Source organism: Bombus vosnesenskii, unplaced genomic scaffold, assembly GCF_011952255.1.
Source record: "Bombus vosnesenskii isolate JDL3184/JDL3185 unplaced genomic scaffold, Bvos_JDL3184-5_v1.1 scf7180000013305, whole genome shotgun sequence".
Lineage (NCBI taxonomy): Eukaryota > Metazoa > Arthropoda > Insecta > Hymenoptera > Apidae > Bombus > Bombus vosnesenskii.
The window spans coordinates 220,478-242,906 of record NW_022882954.1 but is presented as its reverse complement, the minus strand read 5'-3'; the positions used below and the strand labels follow the sequence as shown (position 1 = coordinate 242,906).

The 22,429-nt window shown below is 43.7% G+C and overlaps 1 protein-coding gene across 8 annotated transcripts in view; it reads right to left on the bottom strand.

The window, feature by feature from the left end:
- The window catches only part of LOC117234469, a 50,689-nt gene that overhangs the window by 13,871 nt on the left and 14,389 nt on the right, over window positions 1-22,429 (bottom strand). For 5 of the 8 annotated variants that reach the window (XM_033495704.1, XM_033495705.1, XM_033495702.1 and 2 more), the window contains one exon: window positions 6,641-6,722. In XM_033495704.1, the coding sequence (XP_033351595.1) occupies window positions 6,641-6,722 (82 nt within the window). Of the gene's footprint in view, window positions 1-6,640; window positions 6,723-7,613; window positions 7,647-16,746; window positions 16,782-16,810; window positions 17,057-22,429 lie in introns of those variants that run through there. The other 3 variants (XM_033495707.1, XM_033495708.1, XM_033495710.1) reach the window with 3 other exon arrangements.

Here is a 22,429-nt window from a genome sequence, read left to right as displayed (position 1 = left end):
CCGCTAATTTCCAGAAGCCGGGATCCCCCGTTTCTACCACGAATTATTAGCGAGATAGGTTAGTTTCGTGCGTTAGTCGCGACTGGTCATCGGCCGTGCAGCCTTCGCTCCTACCAAACGACCACCATCGAGCCGTCTTCGGAGCACGCTAACCCACGAATTGGCTTTTTCTCATTTCTCCATAAACCATAGTGAAAAGACTTTTTTTTTCTCCGCGAGACTGCCGTATCCGGCCGGTTAAACGAAAATGCGGCCCGTGCGCGTCTTTCGCATTGTACGCCGACCGTTTGCTGTTTACATTAATTCTGCAACATATTTCGGTCTAACGTAATTTCGTCCGCGACGCGTTTCGCGCAGCTCGCCGTCGCGAGTCGGATTTTAAGCGTATTTCATCGCGCCAAATTCGTTAAGCGATTTAAAGGACGCGACGTACCGTTCGATGATATTTTACGGATAGTGGTAAGGATAGTGGTTCAACGTTGGCTCTAAAATATACGCGAACACGATGGATGCAACGTAAAGAATTATCGAACAGGTACGTGACGCGAATTATTCACTTTGGACGAGACGTGTAACGTTATAATACACACGGTGTATTATCGTGGGTTTCGCGTGTATTTTGCGAACGATAATTCGCCTAGTTTTTTTAATCGCCCAACCGTAATATGCAGTCTTCGTGTAACTGTTTAACTACGATTGCATCGGCAACTTTATTTCAAATACAACGATATTCGTAATTCTGCTACTCCCGCGTTTAAACCGTTTAGCAGCAACGTAACAAAATCGCTTTACACCAAATGTAAATCTAGTCATCGCGAGAAAAGATTTCGTAACAAATGAGCAGCCATAAGCTGTACTTATAATTAAAAATGTTCAATTTCAAGTCAATTATGTACTTCGAAAAAGTATTCTCTCTCTCGCTTCTTTACCAGCAACGTTGCAAAACGAAATTATTCGTTATACCGCTCTTTCTAGCCAAAGTATCCTGCATACTTATTTTTTACTCTTCGAAATATTTTGTAATATTTAAAGCGCTAATTCGATCATTTATACCGAATTACGTGACATTTAATTATAAAGTGCAATATATATTTAACTATAAGATATTATCAGTTAATGAAAAAACAAATTTATCTATGAAAAATATGTAATCGATAATTGGGATTAAGGACTAGTTTAGAACAAACTAGTTTTAACAAACTTAACAAGAGAAGCGAGCAAAAGTGAATTCGCAAATATGTCCCTTGGCAGAGCAATTAATTGCATCGTCTTATCCGCGTAGCGAAGAGAGCAGATTCATAGAATCTCGCACGTTCTTAACAGGTGATCTCGCTTCGGTGTTATCGAAGCATTTTTAGTAAAGAAGTTCGAAGCAACTTGCCCGAAATAGGCAGCACGGCTTGCGTTTGCCAAAGCAAACTTTCAACAACGCAAATACGATGAAACATCGTCCCTGAACTTTGGCATGTATTAGAGGAAAGAAATTCGTATGCCGCAAACCTACCTCCTATCGCCACCAGTATTTGGAAAAATCTTAAAAGTCGAGTTATGTAACTATTTTTGCGTGCGAGCGACGCATATGGTGTAAACTTGACTTCACCTTAATCGTACCTTCCAAAACAGCTATCCAAATTTCGTTTCTCGTTTCTCGTTTCTCGTTTGGTGCAAACCACGATCTTTCCAAATACTTGACAAAAGACGTCAACAACGCCTCCGTTCGAATTTTTTCGACGATAGGAAAGAAGCTACCGTTGCGAGACAATCGAACAAGACGCGCGCGATCGTTTCGCGTTAAAAGGCGTACAACAGCCGAAGCGAGACGAAACGAGACGAGACGAATGGAAGACGAGACGAGACGAGACGAGACAAGAGGACGCGAGGACAGAGCGAGACATTTCTCAGGAAAGAAAGCTGCCAATGGAAAAGAAGTCGATCCTCGGCTGGAACTCGACTAGAGTCTGACCTGCTACGTATCGTCTCGCGAATCGTCGTTCCTCTTGATAGAGAAAGAGGGAAAGAGGGAAAGAGGGAAAGAGGGAAAGAGGAAAAGAGGGAAAGAGGGAAAGAGGGAAAGGGGTACAGGGGGGGAGGTAAAACAGAGATCGAGGGAACACGGCGAAGAGCGAGCGAGGAAGAAGGAGCATCGTCTAGAGAGTATAGTCGAAAGAGGGCATCGCGTCCGGCGCGACGACCTACTATCTTCGCTTCGGCTGCTCGACCGTATAGTTAACATCGACTACACCGTAGTGGTGTCCGCAGGTACACATCGTGTACGTACCTGCGAACAGCTAACTGTTGCACCTAGCCGTTTTCATTCATTCCTTCCTCTCGCGTTTCCGAGCGTCCTTCCTTCTTCTTTCGAATTACGTAATCTTCGGAATTTCTAAAATTTACTCGTAAAATTTCATCGAATCGATTTGCGAAAATTACGCAGGACCAGCTAACGGAGACAGCCCCATTGTCATTTGTACGATTACTCGTTGATTATACATCTAATTATTCCAAGATTAGCAATGTGTATACGTTGTTTTCCATTATCGTTCTCGGATTATACGAAAACCTGTTAAATCATTTTTATTTGAATTTTATTTCTCTTCAAGGAACGCAACGTTTTGCTATCGTTGTCTACGACTAGATCGTGACATCTTTATGCGGATTCGAACTTGCATGAAAGTCTCGTTTACCGTGTAGCGAGTATTTCTTATATTTTTACGAGTTTCGCGATACGTACTGTTGCGATTCGTATTACAAGGTCTGTACGATCGCATCGTCGATCGAGTAACGTTTTCTCTAATAAACGAGACTGTCGGGAACGTTTTGAACTTGGCACTTTCAAAGTGCTTATCGACTTACTTGATCGTGATATATCGAGCTGCTTTTTGATCTTCCGTTCCGCGAATTATTTACGTTATTTTACACGCGATAGTGGCTTATTATTCGTTCGACTCTCTTCCTACGATATATCGCATGGCGCTTAACAAGAACGACCGATAAAAATCGTAGCTTCGAGTTGGAAACTTTATATTAAAATAGAAGGAAACAACCGTAACCAATGCAATACCGGCTTCGTATAACGTTATGCTTCCGTTAAACGTTATCGCGCAAACTAGTACGAAATCAATTTGCAACTGTTACAAAAATAAATTTATTAATTACGTAGAATGCAATTTATTCCTAACAAAAACTTCGCTTTAATCCCACTACTCGTCGTCCTCCCAGCGGCTACATTTTTAACAAGCAAATAACAAAGCGGAATGAAATATCCATCGAACGAATGGAACGAAATTAATGACGATAAGTCTCGCTAATTGCTTACTCGGGATATCTTTTATCCGTTTTCGTTAAAAACATTTGTATCGATGAAATTCAACATCATGGTTGCAAGCTCTCGTTAATTCGCATCGATCGGCGAATACATTTTGTCCGATTAACGCAAATTTAAATGTTTATTCGGCAAAGTATTACATACACCTGGACAAATTGATTGCGTTTATCCGAACATAATTATAGGAACGTGGAAAAACGACACGGATCTACGCGCACAGCCAACGTTCGTAGGTTATAATCCGCTTGTAGTAGCGCAATATGCAAACACCATGTGTAGACCACGCGTTCCCTTTTATTCCACCCTTCGCGGTTTTTCATGCAGCAACTAAAAAGATACACGCATCCGTGAAATATCGATTGGCATTCGGATTAAACGATAAAACCGATAAAACTCGTCCAACTTTCCTCCAAATCTCCATACATACGACACAGCTAACTGGATCGACTTTCGAATTCAACGAGTTAGCCTAACTGGACAGAAAGCGTTTGAAACGAATTTATCGCTTCGATTCCATTTGTTTAAAATCGCGCACCTGTAATTCCTGTAAATAGCTCAACACGCGAGACACCATTCGATCGCAGCAATCGCGTTATTCCAATAAATTTTCATTTCAATTTCTTACGATGATCGATTTCTCGTTCGTTTATTCGTTTATTCGTTTATTCGTTTATTCGTTTATTCGTTTATTCGTTTATTCGTTTATTTGTAACCTATTCGTAATGTTTTGTTTCTGAAATAATTACTTTCCATTCGTTTTAAAGAAACATTTCTTATTAACACGTCGTTACCTTTCTGTTCGTTAATCGAAATAATTTTTCCTAAGAAATTGCATGAAATTTGTGCGCGTAAAACTTCGTTTACTTGTGCAAAAGCTCTAGACCACTTATCAAATAAATGTTAAGAATCGTTTAATTCGAAGAAACGTTGATAATCGTTGTCGAAGAAAATATCGATTAATATTTCGTACGACCTTTTGTTCCTTCGATATCGAAGATTCTATAAAGAACATTTTCGTTAAACCCGTTTCATATCACCTGTCGATCAAAATTAATTCCAGTTGGATCGAGTTTAGTCCGTACAAGCTATAGAACTGCCAAGCCAGTAAATATAACTAGTATCTGATTTTTTGTCTGTAACATTGATATTTACTTTAAAAGATAAAAATATAATCGCCAGACCGATTTTTACGCGTTTATGGGAAATGTTCGAGTATAAAAATGCACGGAATGCACATAATACTCATAGATACGCCATTTTCAGAAACACGATTTCATCGTCCGCCTAGATTCCATAAAAATACGAGTTTACGTAAATATCCGCAGTTAGAACCCTAATCCCACTACGTACATATTAAGATGTATAGTAAAGACGAAAGATGGGGGCAGTTTTAGCGTCGAGATATTAAGTCGCGCGTGGCACGCTCGTACTCGACCGTTCCAGACTGTTCAAAGTGGTAACCGTTTCCATTCAGGCTTTTACCTCGAAACGATCGGCGCCGATCCACGACGATACATAGCGCGAGAAGAGCCCGCGGCAACCTTCATTCCCCTCGAGCATCAACGTCGCGTTGTTTCTCGGCCAGCATGCGCGTCCCGCGAATAGCGGTCCAACCGGCGAACGTTTAGACATCGATCAAACACGATCGCTTTTTTTCATCCTATCCGAAGGACATTGCGCGTTTTTTAACGCTGATGAAAATCGTTAACGGTCCGATCTGAATCATCGATCCTGCAGTCGCGGCGACATCGAAATCGCGTTTCAGCCACGTTATTATCGCGCGATCCTTACGAGTAGATCGCCGAGTCCGTTTACGTTACGACAAACCAGTACAAGATATACGTTTTTTTCTCGCGATTCCGTACGAAGAAATATGAAATCGCTGTCGGTCGGAGGGTTAACCACGAGTTCGACGAAGGAAATCACGCGCTATGTGTCCTAAATTTCCGGATGTTTTCGGACTCGTTCGACGAACGATCAAACGTCGAGAGAATTCATCGCGCTTTTTTCCGCTATGACGTCGACACTCGAAAAGGACACTCGAAGGACGATGTCGTAACGGGTTCGACTACGAATAAATCGCACAGCGTCACCGATGCGAGATCGCAACACGCGACAGTTGCGATATCCTAGCGGAATCGTACGCCCGTGCGCATCGCACGATTAAAAACCATATATAGCCGAATCGCGAAGCGTGACCGACGCTCGGCATCGTCGTTGCGACACCGCGACGTCGCATCCGTTCTAAACCTCGTTAATCTCGTTCGTTCGACGGTTAATCAAAGGTTGGCAAGTAGCAATACCGATCGTAATAACGCACGAATCGATCGTTCGTGTAACGACCTGTAACCTGCGCTTACGAACAAACAGTCGATCGTTAAGACGCGAAATCGGTGATAATGATATCGAGGGTGATCGTCGCCTCGGAGTACGATTTAATTAAACGACGTTCGTTAAAAGACGAAGGCGAAAGGTTGGTTGGAAACTTTGAGATTCCTGTAATCGCTGGTTAAAGTACAGCGCTTATTAATTATTTTGTTAAGCGTCGAAGGACTATCGATTCGCTGCGTAACAGTTTTCTTGAAACAACGTCTTTCAAGAGCTAGCTTATCAAAAGTAGGATAACTTTGCCATCTCACACTTGTATCTATCAAATTTTGACGAGGATCGACATCTTAATTTCCGATAAGAACAACAGTCTTCTCCGTATCATGGTAAACGTTACTATTACTCTGTAGTTTGAGAATCGAGAAACGTGTACTTATCTGTGACTCTAACGTTTCGCGTGGATTACGAAGACAATTTAACCTATCGTAGCGAGAAAGAAACGGGCGACGTCGCCAAATTCTGTTTACTTATTCCCATTGCGGTTTATACGCGGGATCGCGTCGTATTTTGCCCTTGTAATACTCGTAATACTCGTAATACTCGTAATACCGATTCATAATTCCACTTGCGCGTACAGAAACGCGTAGAGAAGTCTCCGAACGCGTGCCATTTAGTTCGACGAAACTCAGGCCCAAGCGGTAGACATCGACGCGCGCTAAACAGACCAGACCGATGCTCGTAAACACCGACCAACGTTCAGCGACGATCGTAACGGGCAAAAAAAAAAAAATAGTCCGCGAGCTCGACTTGTTGCGTTTACGTTCGGCCCAAGTATCTGGTCGCGAGTCGGACTGGCGATATTCGCGTTTGGGCCAAAATCTTCGTCGCCAGTCTGACTCGCCAAAGTAAGGGAACGGGTTAAAGAGACGAACGAGTCGAACGACAAGACCGTATCTAATCGTCGAATAAATCGTAAATTGTACTCACGGCTAAAAGCAGAGGCAGCAACAAGATTAAAGTCGATTTCCGTATACTCCGCCACGTCCTCTCCATCATGCGAGTCTCCTCTCTGCAATAAAAAGCAAAACAAAGGCTGCTATAAATGCGTCCACGGTTAAACAGCTGATTCCAATGGATCGTTGACGTCGGATCGATCGAACACTCGGATCTTACGTAGGTCGCGCGATATTTCAATTCGATCCACTCTACGAGGATTCGAAGCATCTGGATTATTCGTTGTTTCCGTTTAACGACGAACCACGTCGTTGCCACCCCGTTCGTGGAATGTAATGTAAGTGGAATGCGAACACCGAATGCGAGAGGATCGGAAATATACCGGATAAAAGAGATTCGTGGCATTTATCGTCAGTCGGATGCACAAGTAGCACGTTTACCGTCCGGAGTTTAAACAAAGGACGTTGCGCAACGAGCATCTAAACCGCACTCTACGAAAGCCGAGCTTCTTAATTAAAAGCTCGTTCGGGATGACGCGGTGAAAGAAAAAGTCGCAGCCCTGCATCGTCGGGAAATTCAATTCCGCGAGATTTAAAGTCTGCTTTATCTCTGTCGGAATTGGCGAGGAAACAAAGTTTGAAGGGGGTTGGAGAGAAAGAGGAGGAGACAAAAAATAGGAGAAAAATTAAATTCCGTGGGTAGCGCGGAGACAAGGGAAAGAGTTCAAAGACGGAACGCGAGAAAACAAGAAAACTTGTACTTCGAATGGGGGAGGAGAGATCAAAGGGAACGAGGATCGCGAGTCCGTGCGATCAGAAAGTACCAAAAACTTCGAGTGGAATAGTACGACGACGGATGGTGAAAAAAGCGCGAGGAAAAGATGAGAGAAAAATACCGGACAAATATCCGCGTTCTTTCCCCTGCGGATAACGTGAAAAACGATTTGCTCGATGAACAGCCAGTGAACAAGAACGAATCGAAAGAGAAAAATAATCGATCGAAGCACCTCTCTCGAATCCTTGGTTTCTTCGCAGAGAAACACCGGTCCTATGGTCTATCGCGTTCCAAATCCACCGATGTCCTTCGGAAAGAAGCTGGTCGTCGTTCCGCGCGATCCCTTTGTCAACCCCCCGGTCGAAGCACGCCTTCCAAGGGGTACACACGAAGCGATAACCCCGAGTGACAATTCACGCTCGTCGATCGTTCGTCATCGGGGCGGAGTGCGCGAGCGTGCTTCCTTTTCCCGTTTAAAGAAAAAGGGAACTTGTGGCTCTGTGTGACGCGACTGCACGGTCCCAGAGGTGGTTACCTTGGCCGACGGGGACTGACTGAAGGTGCGAGCCACGCTCGTCTCCGCCACGAGCCACGTCCCAGTGACCTACTCACGATCTCGATCGTCCGCGCTGTACACTCGCCCCTCCGCCGGCTTCTTCCGCCTTCTACGTAAGCAAAGTCCCAAACAGGCCCACCGTCCTCGTCGCTCGCTGTTACTCCCCTACCCTACCGCAAAACGCCGCTCTCTGCCACCGTTTCCATTCCTTCTTATTCCTCCTTTCGCGTCCTTCTCTCTTTCTCTCTATTTCCCCCTATACACAATTTCTCTTTCCCTCTTTCTTCGCCATCTCTCTTTTCCTCTTCCCACCGCCTTCTCCTTCATCTGTCCGCTCGAGCGTGCAACGTTGCTCGGGCACAGGTGAAAGATAGCCGGAGCGAGGCGCGAGAGTCATTAAACGGCCAATGGGGAGGAGAGAGCCGCGTTTATTTCGGTGGTCGTTGTTCTTCTCCGAACGGAGGCAACGTTTCCACGCTTTTAACGAGCTCTCTTTGGCTCCAGTTGCCCCGCTGCTAGATATCGTAAATAAAGCGCCACGCTCGACGAACCGAATCGACAAAACGGGAAGAGCGAACTTTTCTTTTTTTCTTTTTCTTTTTCTTTTTCTTTTCTTCCTTTCCTTCCTCTCTTTCTTTTCCTCTTTCTTTTTCTTCTTATAGATTTTCACTTCAAGAGGAAAACGTTAAATTCGCGGAATTACAGAAACATCTTCCTTTCGTGGAACGTGCCTCGGATTACTCGCTACGCGTAGCGCCGTAAATTATCGAAAGTACGTATTCCGTACGTCGATTTATTTCCGTCGTCGATCGACCACATCTGTCAGATCGTCCTATAAATACAATTCTCTCGATACGTATATCGCACGAACGTTGATCGATAAACGTATTTTCCTCGCGCTTGCCATTTTTTACCATCTATCCATCTATCCATCGAGCTTTCTAAAGACTCATTTTCTAGCTTCGATCACATCCGTTAAGCTATCGCCTGTTATTTAAATTTCGATTCAGCGAAGTTAACATTCGCCGAACGTATTGCGTCTGGAATCTCGTAACGCAGCGTCGCTCGCGAAGCGCTATTTTACGAAGAAACTCGTTTACGAGAGAACACGTAATAGATATCGCGGTGTCGGTTCGCTGGTGGACAAAAAGCCGAGACAGAGAAATCTCTGAAAAATATTTCGGTTATCTGTCGCATAGGTGAAACGTACGCCGATCGTGACACGAATCGTGCCACGGAACCAACGAATCGATTACGACAAAAATGTCTCAACCATGGAAACAAGGACGTTCGACTAGGTGCAATTTCGATAAATCGTTAGCGAAAGAAAGATCCGAATCGGTGGCCGCATTACCCTTCTACGAGACCAAGTCTCAACGTTCTACGATTTTTTCTCTGTTGACCAAAAGATATAAACGTGCGACACAAGTTTCGACGAAAGACGAAGATCGACGCTATTTTTGCATTTAAACTTATCATACAATCAGCAATAAGACTTATTGGAAAATAAGCGTACGATAAATCGCCCACGTGAATCTTTGCAACGATAAATGAAAGCATCCAGTTAGTTAAAAATATTTCAAGTTAAAACTAACCTTGCTGGAACTTTGATATCGACGACTATTCATCGATCATCTATTACAGTTTAGCGATACTAGCCTCTTTTTAATTTTGTCGTTTCCACGTTATGCGCTTATCCAATTATTAGCGATAACGACAAAGTGTAAAAATGTTATAGCGATTAGAACGTCGCGTCTTTCGAACGCGAATTTCGAACTTTTCGCATTCGTTTATTGTCACCGAGATTTTTACCTAGGACTGCCTTCGTATTGGAACTTGGAACGAAACCCTCTATATTTAATAATTCGAGAACTACAAACATCGCACGTCGGACATGGAAATTGAGCGCGAATGTGTCTAGTATGGTCGATTCCTAAACGGAATTCCTAGACAGTTCCTAAACGGAAGGTATCGCTCCAAATACGGTTAACGCGTAATAAGGCGTAAATAAGGCGAAGGTGTAAATAAGCTTCTAAAACGTATCAGAGTTTTCGGTACGTTTCGATTCGCCATAGCATCGTACAAGAAGAAGCGGGCAATTTGCATAATTATCGCGTATCTATTAATTACAACGTGGCAGGAGATGGTAACACGGAGCCGTGCATATTATAAAACGCTCCACTTTCGCGGATACGAGAGATCACCAAGTCGATAAACTGGCTGTGTTTGTAACGCGTGCAACGCACACGGAACGCGAGACGAATCGATCTGACTTTCGCGAGACGAGCGATTAACGTGCAAGCCCTCGAAAAGATACGACGAAACATCGCCCTTAAGTTAAGCTCGGCTCACTTTCCTTTTCGCTTCTCGAAATCGCGTCGTAAACCTGAATTTGCGTAACACCGCGACCGATAAGAACCAGACTAGAAAAGCGAGCAACGGCCTGACCCACATTTCTCACCCGCATGCTACTAATCCAAACCATCCGGAAGTGGCCTATGGTAGTGGTCGTGCGTAGGGATAACGCTGAACGATAGATAATACGTGAAAGCGCGAGTGAATGCAACGCAACCGCTATACTTTAATGGTAAATCGCATACGAAGGTGGCGTTCCAAGGGCTTTAATAAAGCGATCACTAACGAAATATTAGAGCGTATTAGACGAGCGATAGAAAAATTTCGTTGCCAAAGAACGTCGAGCTCTTGTTTGTAAAATAAATTGTCTTCGTTTTGATTAAATTTAGCTATGTATCGACGAAAGTACGATAAATGTTCAACGAAAATATCTTAAATACCGTCGAACGTACAATGCGATGCGTATACATTCGATAACGGTGTTATAAAAATTGGATATCGAATTTCGCTGCAAGAAATCGATTTCACGTATTTGCATTCAAATGGAACATAAAAATTGATCAAAAAGCCAATCACGATAGTAACACCGTTATCCCAAAATTGAATAGAAAGTATATCTATTAGTTTTTCATCGAACGTTGTACGTATAATTCGTTTATTATTTCTTTTATAAAAAGATTCATAGAGAGGATTATTTCAGCGTAGCTGAGATATAACCTTTTACCGTACGACACTTTTGTAACGTGACAAATTCTCGATTTACTTTGATATCGTACGTATTTTAATATTTCATACATTTTGTCTGTAGAAACGTTCGAAGAAGAAAAATGGAAGTAACTCACGGATAGGAAAGTGACGGAATGTATTTTATAAATTTTCTCTTCGCAAATTTCATAACGCGTTATAACAGCGATTGTAAAAAAAAACCCAGGAATTATCTTTTTATAGCACGATTTTACCTAACGAATACCACGATATTCTGCTTCTATTTTTGCCTACATTCCTCCATTTTACTCGGTCAGATTGCATTCCTTTGCTCTTTCTAACCACGGCTTCTCTCAATACGCGCAAAAGTATCCCTCCTATTCGTCAAAGTTGTTACAACGATTCGAATCGTACGAAACACAAACTTGGATCTTTTTAAAAGTCCATGGACCGCTATTTCGATCAGATATCGCGATCGTATCTTTGTCAAGAATTTCGTCTTCTCGCCTCTCTAACTGTTTCGTTTCGTCTCGTTTCGTTTCTTTTCGTTTCGTTACTGGTAATGAAATTTCAAGGGCATTTTATACGATACGTACGATGGAATTTGAAAAGTTCTTTATAGTAAGCGTACAAATACTCTGGTATTATGCAACTCGATATCGATATCTTTTCATACGCGATATCGATGTCGGTATAAGAACGAGATCTATGCGAAGACACGCGAGACAAGCACAGATACAAACTGGAATCGGGATCCGGTAGAAAGGTGAACTAATAGGAGAAAGCGGCCCCAAAAATGAATCTTTCGGCTTGGCGCCGGTGTAGCTGATCGAAAATCGTGAATTTAGGCAGGCGGTATCCTAGAATTTCGTTCCGGATACCCAAATATTTATCCGCTTGATGACGGAGACAGGGCCACCTGCTTGCCGCGGGACTGTCTTTGCGCGTATTTTAAATTTACATACGTAGACACGTACCGAAATCTTGACCCATTTCGTCTTAGCATCTCTGTCCTCTGTTTACCATCTGTGCTATACTTTGCTCAACGTATCTACGCGTACCGCCGGCTATATTATTTTAACGAGCCCCTTTAAATTTACGAAAGTTACCGCTGTTAAACGTATATGCCTGATTTCGAGCAAGATAACCATCTTCTTTCGAATAGGAAGATTCCGATCAAAGTTTAGATCTAGCGAATCACTTGACAACCAAACGCTCGATTATGAGATTTCCTTATAAGTTGAAACGATTAGAATTTAATTGCAACTTATAACAGCTTTAAGACTCGAAGAGAAGCTTTGTAATTGGAAAATTTGATTGGCGGCTATCGCGATTCATCGATAATTTGATTCTTCCGTGTCTCGACAAGAATGCGACGTGTCTCTGCTAAAATTCGACGCAGGAAATATCATTCCGAATATATGGAGAAACGTCAAAAGTGTCTCGAGTTGCGAAAAGTCGGAAATTAGCAACGTTCGTTGCCATCCTGCGAGTAAACAACCGTTCGAAAAACTGACTCACATAATGAAAATTATCGATTACGAGTATATCGACTAAACGAGCAAACGTTTTATTAAAAGCAGCCAGTTTTCCGGACTTGATCACTTTTTTCAGCAAAAGATGGATAATCATCGTCTCGCGGATTCCCACGGATTCTCACGGATTCTCGCGGAATTGCATCGTAAAGAACGAACGAATAATGAAATCAAGCAAGTTGGCAAAACTCTTTAATCGCCTTCAACAATTCCTATAACAAAGAGACTAACGAACGCGATAAGAATTTCACGAACTTCCTGCAATTTTTGCAAGATCCGGTTAAAAAGGTTAGTCGTTTTGTTTGAACAAACGTGTGAACTATTCGAGAGTCTGTTAGCAGGAAAAAATCGGGGAAATCGTCCTTTCGAACACAATGAATCGACTTCTCTTCCGCAACGAGAATAGATTTTTTTGCAAGTAGCTTTTCTCCGATTACCGTGTGCCGGTGATTCGCGCATCTTTTATCCGGAGAAACGAAGAGGAAAAGGGGGGAAGGGGGAAAGAGAGAGAACGCAAGCGAGTCGAGAATGTGTCGTTTATGTCTCACGTCCTAAATACGATGCGTAGACACCGGAGAAAATGACACCGAATGGGATCGAGCTCGCGAACCATTAGCAACGATCCGAATAAGCGGTTCGTCCTTGAAATCGTTGCAGATCGGCAGACATCGGCGTATCAAAGTACGCGACCAAGAGCAATCGTTGGTCGAAAAAGCAGCGTTGCACGATTATTTCAGCAAACTACGTTCCGTAACGCGCCTCCTCTACCCTCGTTTCCGCCAGTCGAGCGATTCGCCTTGCATCTTGCGAACAGATCCGAGAGATATCTTCGTGAATTTATCATCGTTGGTCGTTAAATCTTAACGTACCGTTTTTTCTTTCCATCAACGGCCGTCGCAAACCGACCTACATCTCAAAAACATCGAAGAATCCGTTCCGTTTCTGCCAGTTAATCGCGAATTATATTTCCTTAACGACGATAGCGCGGCTAAAGATTCGATCGTAGATAGAAAACGATCGATCGAGTCGAACGATAGCGGATCTTGGAGATTAGAATCGCGACAGCGATCGCGAAGCTTTTGGAAAATATTCCAACGTAATCGAAATTGTAACGACAACTGCCTTATGATAACGCGATCCAACGCCTCACTTGTACAAAGCTTGGCTCTGTATAGGCAATTCTATAGCAAGGTAGTTGCTTCCTTTACGAATTTATGTAAATGATTTATCGCGACCGTTGATAAAGCAAAAATGACGTTATAGACGAGAGATTTGTACGTCGCCAGATGCATCTTGAATCGGCAGCTTGAACGAGACACACGTACGTATACGATAGCACACCGCTCAGGCTAATCGCCCTCGCAACGCGCCGTTTAACATAAGAGTTCCGATTCGATAAAGACAGTCGTGTATATGGGAGAATTGTGCGTAGAACGCGAAACGTACGAAACGAAAAATACGGCGATCGATAAAGGCGACGTTGGCGACAAGGTGAATCTAAAGCGACGAAGGTCCGGAGACCGGAGCGTCGCCCTGGGCATCGCGCGTCGCGGTGCTCCGAATACGTCGCCGGCACCAAGGAAGCGAGAAGGCGCGAGTGCCAGTTTCCTCGTCACGGAAATCAGATATCGAATAGCAGCGCGGCTTCCTCCTCCTCCTCGGCCCGTATTTTTTTCTCGCTTGGTTATTATTATTAGCGACGGCGGCGACCGGTGGTGCAACCCTTTGTTCGACCGAGGCGTGACAGGTGCGAGCACATGACGTAACGAGGTACCGTTATAGCTACGATGCACGGTAGTGGCACACGCACCGAACGAAACCCCGTACGAATGCCAGACGACGCGGTGCCCAACGCACAGCATGGTAGGACGCGGTGTTGCGCGAAATTCTGTCGTCCGTTGTGAAAGTGACATGGAGGAAAGGATGCGAAGGTAAAAAAAGATGGTTCGAGTATGCTAATGGTTACACCGTTCCACTTATCGATGGAAAGTTAATCGTACGACGTATGGTATTTTCGAGGAAACCGGAAAGTGGACTCGATTCAAGTTTTCGCCAAGCGATAGCTCAAAATGTTCCAAGCGACGCGCTAAACGTCCGGATCTTCCGAAATTGAACTTTGTCGTCGAGTGTGTCGAATGTTCCGAGAACCGACTATCTTCGCCGACAACCGACAATTAAGTTAAGTCTCGTTCTACTAGAAATGAATTTTTCTACGGCAGCCTTTGAATCGATTAGTTCTTTATCTCGTTAGGAAGAATAGGCAGAATAGCGAGCAAATGTAATCGAGACATTGAGAAAGTCGATATCCAGTGGAAAAGCATGCAGCTAAAAGGCATGTCGGAAGAGCGCGTTAAGCTGATCAAGGTGTATCTCTACCTTCTATCGAAACGATTAAAGAGAGAAACAAATTCACCGCGTTTCCAAGTAGGTATATAACGTTCATTTTTCATAATTAGTGGCCACGAAAAATATGGATCAAACGTTTCGAATTAGAGAAATCCCTCTTCTCCGAATCTCTAAATTACGAGACTGAAACATCTCTTTATCGATAGGATGCGCGAAGAACGCAGGAATAGGATAGGAATCGTCGAGAAAATTCTTAGTTTTCTTAATTTATAAAAATAAGGGGGCAGAAGATAGATTCGGTGGTTTCGGTAGGCAAAAGAGAGAGAGAGAGAGATGAGATAAACGTATCGTACGATCTGATTAACAGGTTGAAACGGAGAAACAGTCGAGAAAGATTTCAAAGAGATACATTTTAAACGCGTATGTGCTTTTTTTCTCGTTTTCCGATGTTTCTTTCTCCGAGGAATAGTTCGCTGCCGAGGCGAGGCAGAAAGCGGGAAATTAAGGCAACATCGCGCCGCGGAAAATTGATCTCGCGTGAACACGGCCGGTTGCCCAGGAACTTTCACGAATATTCGTCTCGCTTGTTAAAGGGACGAAACAAAAGGCTTTCGATGGTATTTCTGCTGATCCCGCGAAATTATCCGGCGACGTTCCAACTGCCGCGGAACGACTACACAGCGTCGGACTCGAACGACAGGTGGCGGGCATTCCCTCGCTTCGCGGCAACTACCTTCGAACCGATTTTCACGGAAAAATCTACAAACGAAATCAAGGAATATAAAACGTAAAAGTTTACACGGGCTCCGCAAGCAATTGAAACTCGGAGAATCAAGCAAAAGGATCTGTAAAGGATCGGGAAATCTGATTTTACCAAAAAGTAACTAGTAATTTTACTAAAAGTACGATATCGAATTTGTCGGCCAATTTTTCCGCGTAATCGATTCGAATAGAAACGAACGTTTATCCGCGTAGCAACGTTTTCATCTTGGCTGAAAAGTCGACCACTGGACTCAATTACGTCTCTAAATCATTGGCATTTATCGCGAATCTCGTCTCCTATGCAGTTAGATGGAGTACGAATGTTGAACGGCGCTGCTGAGATTCAGAATGAAGAATCCATCCTTTTCCAGCGATCGCCCGGCGTCAGCTTCGTTTCTCTCTTCGTTATCCAGCACGAAGATCTTTCTCTGCCTACACGCGGCCTTATTCTCCACATAGACCCGGAGAAGGAAGGACGCCTCGAAGAGAGACGTGAGAACGCTGACACACTGACTCGCTACCCCACATACCCTTTTGCCTTTTCAACGTGTGTTCGCGAGACCAAGAGAGTGGGGACAAGAAGCAAGAAACGAGGAGAAGGGATCGGCTTTGTTCGATGAACGTTGGCAAAAAGAAAAACGCCTGCTATTTTCATAGAAAACGATCGAACGATCGCTCGCGTGAATGGAAGCGCGTGTTTTATCGTAGCGGATAAAAACGAAGCATTAATCAAGGATTAAAAGGCAGAGGTAAGCAACGTAATTATTTGGAAAACGAAGAGCGTTTTCTAACGAAATGACGGAGCAGAATCGAAAACTATCGAGGAGGATCGTCTTTTTCTGCGGCGTGGAAACGTATGAAACGCAAAAGCGCGAGTCACCAAATGATAGAAAACAGAAAAACACAAACGATCGGAAAGATTTCCAACGGTGATCGTTGACGCGTGTAGTGCGAAAAGAGACTTTCGAGATGTCACCTTCGAAGATGCTCGGAAACTAAACGGAAACTAAACGGAAACTAAACGGAAACTAAACGGAAACTAAACGGAAACTAAACGGAAACTAAACGGAAACTATACGGAAACTAAACGATCACGGATTAGGCACCACCGTGTATACGAGCGTATCAATCAGTCCATCGGGTACCACTGATCACAACGTTGTCACAAACCTTTTTCCTCCGGCAGTTTCAGCCGATTATAATCCTATTGGCACACACACTTGGCACTCGAGCGTTTCTCTCGTCGTAGCTCGTCGATTTTCTCGTTGGTTTCGTCTCGTTCGGTGGCGACGACACCCGACCACGAGATCCTCGCGAAATGGAAGGGCAAATGAACGAAAAGCAGCGGAGAGAGGTGGATTGATAAACGTGACGGGCAAAACACACCGACGGGTTTGCCGAGTAAGTTGGTTGTGAGCTCACCAGAAACGAAACGCAGTCTATATACTCTCCCCTCTCGGGGCCGTCGGCTTTCACCAAAAACCCTCGCCAGATCTGCCGGGACCGTCACCTGCGGCAAAAATTTCAATTCCTTCGTCTATCCTCTTATCTATATCGTCGGGGAAGAAAGCCGCGAAAAAGTCGCAAGGGGTGGGTAGTTTGAAAATTTCGTTTGCCTACGGCCACGCGAAACCAACCATTCTTCACAGCGATAGTCCAGCGATAGTTTTTTATGCTTTCAACCTCGTGGACAATACTTTGTCCGCCGTCTATAGAATGTAGGCTCGACTTTCTTTTTTCTTAATCATCGGCCGAGAGAGCTACAATGAGACGTAAACGGAGCGAGGTTGAATCACACGACATTCGACGAAGAATGACGCGCGGTCTCGCTCTGCCTACCGCGAATACCGGAAGTCCACACCAGGTACCGGATATCAGCGAAAGTTTTCCATGAATTCTCAAATATAGTTTTTCCCTTGGATGAAATTTCGAAGGACACCAGAAGAAATCCTTTTCCCGCGTCTTACCCTTCTCTTCTCTTCTCTTTCTTAACACCTATAAAATTGCTTATCTAAGTTTCACGCGATTCGACCTACTTTTTACGATACACGGAATTTACACATATTCCTCGTTACGTTTTGCCGCAACAGCATCTTAAGATATGTACAAATTTCTTACTCCGGTTTAATCTTTCTTCGTCGCATACGATCCAATTATCGAATTATCGAATTATCGAATTATCGAATTATCGAATTATCGTATCGTGTCATATATGATCGCACGTGACGAATACAAAATCGGAACAATTACGAACGGCATTATTAGGAACGACAAATGTCAATGAAATATCGTCAAAGGCGATACGCGTGTTTTTATATATTTTTATCGCCAATCGTAGAAAGTAGTTTTCCATGATACGTATCTGTCTTCTTAAACGATAGGCGGCCGTTCTCCGTCTCTCTTCCCTTCTCCGTTCGAATACCGGAAGTGGAGCACGGTCAAGATAGCAGCGAAAGTTCTCAACCAACAACATTCACGGTCGCTGTCTGATTTTAGACAAGATACTACAAAGCTATATACGTGTACGTAGTTTTGCATACTCTCGTCGATCATCGTGCAAGAAATCCAAAGATGCGTATCGACTTTCGCTCGCTAATTCGAGTTTCCACGATAACGAAAACGAGTAAACGTGTAAATGATGGCGAGAGATCGGACGTTCGTATTACAGCAAAGCTATCTACGTAGCAAACAAATCGTTTATATTAATTTCTAACAAGTAACGCGTTCTTTCCGCTTACAAGGTAACCGTATCGTGCGCCGTACATATTTTCCACTTTCCTTCGGCTATATAATATCGCTCGTACCATAAAATTTATCTTCCAGAGCTTACTACTTTCTAGCAAAGTAAACTTTAGTTTAGTCAAATAACGCGAGAAAGTAAACCTTTGATTTCTTTTTGGCAAAGGAAAGCCGTAAGTTTAGCTGAGAAAATATATAAAATTGTCTATAGAAATTTCCCCTACATCCTCTTTGGAAAAACACGGGTATTATACGAGGGAACGAGCTAGAAATTGTAAATTGTAAATTTCTTTAAACGCGCGATAAAGCGAATAAAGATAACGCGTATTAAAGAATCACGCCGAGTGTCAAAGGATACAAGCAGACGTCGTTAGAGGGGAAAGTGCTAGTACGCGTTTATGATAGAAGCGGAGCTACGCGGAAACATTCGTGTAACCCATTTACGTAAGACACATCATCATGCGCGTCGTTCCTAAATCGACATTTAATATTCTAACGCGTTTCATGCGTACAGACCTACTCTAAATCGAAATCCGGATTATCGGATCGACCTAGATACGATACTTGGAAGATTGCTTCCGTAGGAGATGAGCCTGGCGAGTGTTTCATAGCGAGGATATCGATATTATTTACCACGACGATGCCAATAATTATCGCAATCCGTTGATAGCGTTAGTGCGCGCCTATATTCTTCCATATCGCGTATATCTTGCACATTTTCGGTCGTTCGATAAACGTTTAAACGTCAAATAAACGCAGCTACATGCACCGAACGAACATGTAAAGAACGAACTCGATGCGGATACTTTGATCCGTAATTTCGTAATCGAGATAAGTGAGATTCTGCGAAGAATAAGCAAATGTCCGATACTTTTGTACGATAACGCGGCGCGTTTACCGTGCGCCGCGTATTCAAGAAATATTCGAAAAACGTTTAACCGACAAATAACGCCGAAAGTTACGACGGCAACAATAGCGCAAGCGTATCGGAAAGCAAACGATAAATTTCGAGATATTATTCCCGCGTAAGTAGGCGCGTCTTCTCCGGGGAAATTACAACGCGATTTGTGGATCGCGAGCGCAAATTAGATCCTAATTAACGCGCATTCCGAACACCGACCCCGTTAATTTCCCCGGACTCTCCGGCGCGGCGTTTTTTCTTCCTCCGGGTCCCGCCTCCGTCGCGGTTCCGATTCCCCAAGAAAGCCAAGCGAACGAATTTCGCGCCGGCTGGAACGGTGAAATTGCGCAATTTTTCCACCAGCGTTGACGTCAGCAGCCATTCACGAGAGTCTCGCATTCAGCTTTCACGCGGATCTTGCCTCGTCGTCCTCGCGTCCACGCTACTGCTCCAAAGCATGCGCGAATATTTGCCCGGATATTTGCCCATTTTTGACGCGATGTAATTTGCTCGGAGAATTGCACATACGACGAATATCACGGCGCGCAATCAAATAGAATTTGAAAAGTTAACGCGTGATACAAAAAATTGAGATCGTGTAACAGAACGTGTTATCGAGTAGCGTAACGCGAACGAACTTACGAGCTGTAAATCGTAGAATTCTCTTGGGAGAACGAGTTTTTACAATTTTCTTAAAGTGCTCGTTTCGTGAGCCACTGTACGCGTACGCAACCCCGACGGAAAAGATACTGACGCGGTGCACGGAGAAAACGATACTTGACGATTGCCTTTTCTCGTCCTTCTTGGACGTCGGGTCAACGGCGATCTACGACGTTGTACGAGGGATATAGCGGCACGCAGAATCCACAGGTCGATTTTTTGACGCGTTCAACCTGTCGAGAAAAAGGAAACACGGTCTCGATGGTCGCGCTTCGTGCGAAACGAGTGTCGACAACTGCCAACGGACGATCCGTAATTCGTTTATTTCGTTTATTTCGCTTTCTTCCGTTTTCTTCTTTTTTTTTTTTTTTTTTTTCACCGATCGGAATATTTTTACGACTATGCGAGTTTAAACTCGTTTGATGGCACTGAACACAGCCAAGTTAAAAAAATATCGAAGGAGATAATGCAGGACAAATAACGCTATTTCAGATACGAGTGAGTCATTTTATCTACCTGTTAAGTGCATTCTCGTCGTTTGGCTCGAACGAGGAAGGAAAAACGCGCGGGGAAACGGACTGTGTGCCAATTACACCATATACAAAAACTCGTTAAATCTCCGTTGCAATTACGTCCGCTTACGACTCGTATAAATTCAAACTTCATCTTGCGCGCATATCGTAGAAACTCTACGTGTCTACGCAACGCCTTGTTCGCCACGATCGCGCCAGATCGCCGAAAGACGAGGAAACAAAACTCGAAGTCGAGCTGTTGCGACAAACATCTACGTACGAACATTTACTTTCTTAGAAAGCACCCGTTTCGGATTTTCTTTTACTTTGCTCGCAAAGTTTGTGGGCAGAAAATTTCTCTCGAACAACGAGCGGTCACGGGCGAGAATAAGAGAAATTCGCCTTCGATGTCCGATTCGTTCGGTTAATAGCGCATATCCTGATGAACAGAGCGTTTAGAAACGACTCGGTATATCGGGTATTTCGAGGGAGAACTCGAAATTTCCAAGACACCGCGTGCCTCGTACGTGAAACAATCCGACGGAATCCGATCGAATCCGATCGAATCAAACCGTGCGTTTGACCGGTTTCTCGCTTCGAACCACCGAATTGTAGGAATTCGAGCAGCGTTCCGACCGTCAATTCGCAGTCGATTTCCAAACGACACCGTCGATCGTTCATTTCGTATCAAGTCGAACGCAAGATTTAATTCTGGCATACTTTCCACCGCCGAAACCGCATCGAGAGAGGAGGGGCTCGTCCTCGTCGCACCCTAAAAAGCTCAGGGTACCTATCGTCGAAGTCGTTTCCGATCCGTAGGTTGATTCGCGTTTGTAAGTTGCTACTCCCAACGTCGAACTCACGCGTAAGCTCAAATTGTCGTTCCACTTTTTCCTGTTAAAAATCAAATATTTTAATAACTCGATCGAACAACTTTTTACACGCCATAAACAGATACTTTGTACGTTATAATTAGAAATTATGTCTCTGGTAATTACCAATTAAATGATCATAGAATTTTTTTACGAAACATCATACATCAGCCTTTATAATAATTTCGTCGCGCTTATCACCGCACTGTGCTATTCGTCGCTGCCACGAATTCGCAGATCCTTTTACGTAGATTATGCGCAGGCTATCGCGAGTAATCGCTAATAGTTAGAAATCAATGACGATCTAACGAGAATTTAAGAAGTTAACGACAATGTTATGCAAAAACGGATTAACCTACATAGGGAGTCATGTATCGCTTTAAGGAAACGTCGAGAAAAGTAGTACGCCAACGTCGTAATCAATAACACGGATGTCAAGAAAATCGTGTTGAGAAACGGTCATAGACTTGGAAAACGAGAATTTTATTCGATATAAGACGCAATTATCCGGTAAAACTGTCACCGACGTTTAATTACGTAAGGCGTTCGTTCGAAATAATTTCAAGATAGCGCTGTACGTAATCGGCTACTGTAACTAATCAACGTACGGACGAACAGACAGTCATTTAGATTAGGTACTATCGTGTGCCGTTGACACGCCGTATATTTCTTCTAATATATGTAAAATCTGCTACCATCGATAGTGCCTTCGGCAACCGGTCAAACAGTTTTTGTTAATAAGGATAGTTCGCCACGCTCACTTTCACGGTCAAGTTCCTGTTTTAGCACTCGGCACGTTAGCGTAAAGCGTTCTCGATAGTCGAGCGTATCGTAAACTCGGTTACGTTCGAATCGTAATTTGGCTAATTCCATCTTTCCGTCAAGGATTCGGGAAACGACAAGAAAAGAAGAAAGAAAAGAGTGGAATAGTCAGCCCGCTACCAGAAACGCTACGAGCGCCACGTTATTTCATTCTCACGGTTCACCTTGAGCCAACTTTCTCCCGGCGCGTAGCGACCGAGACTGACCGACCGTCCGCTAATTACGATGCACGCTCGCAAAGGGAAAAATGCGCGCCTGGTTTATCGACTAGTTAATTGCGCGT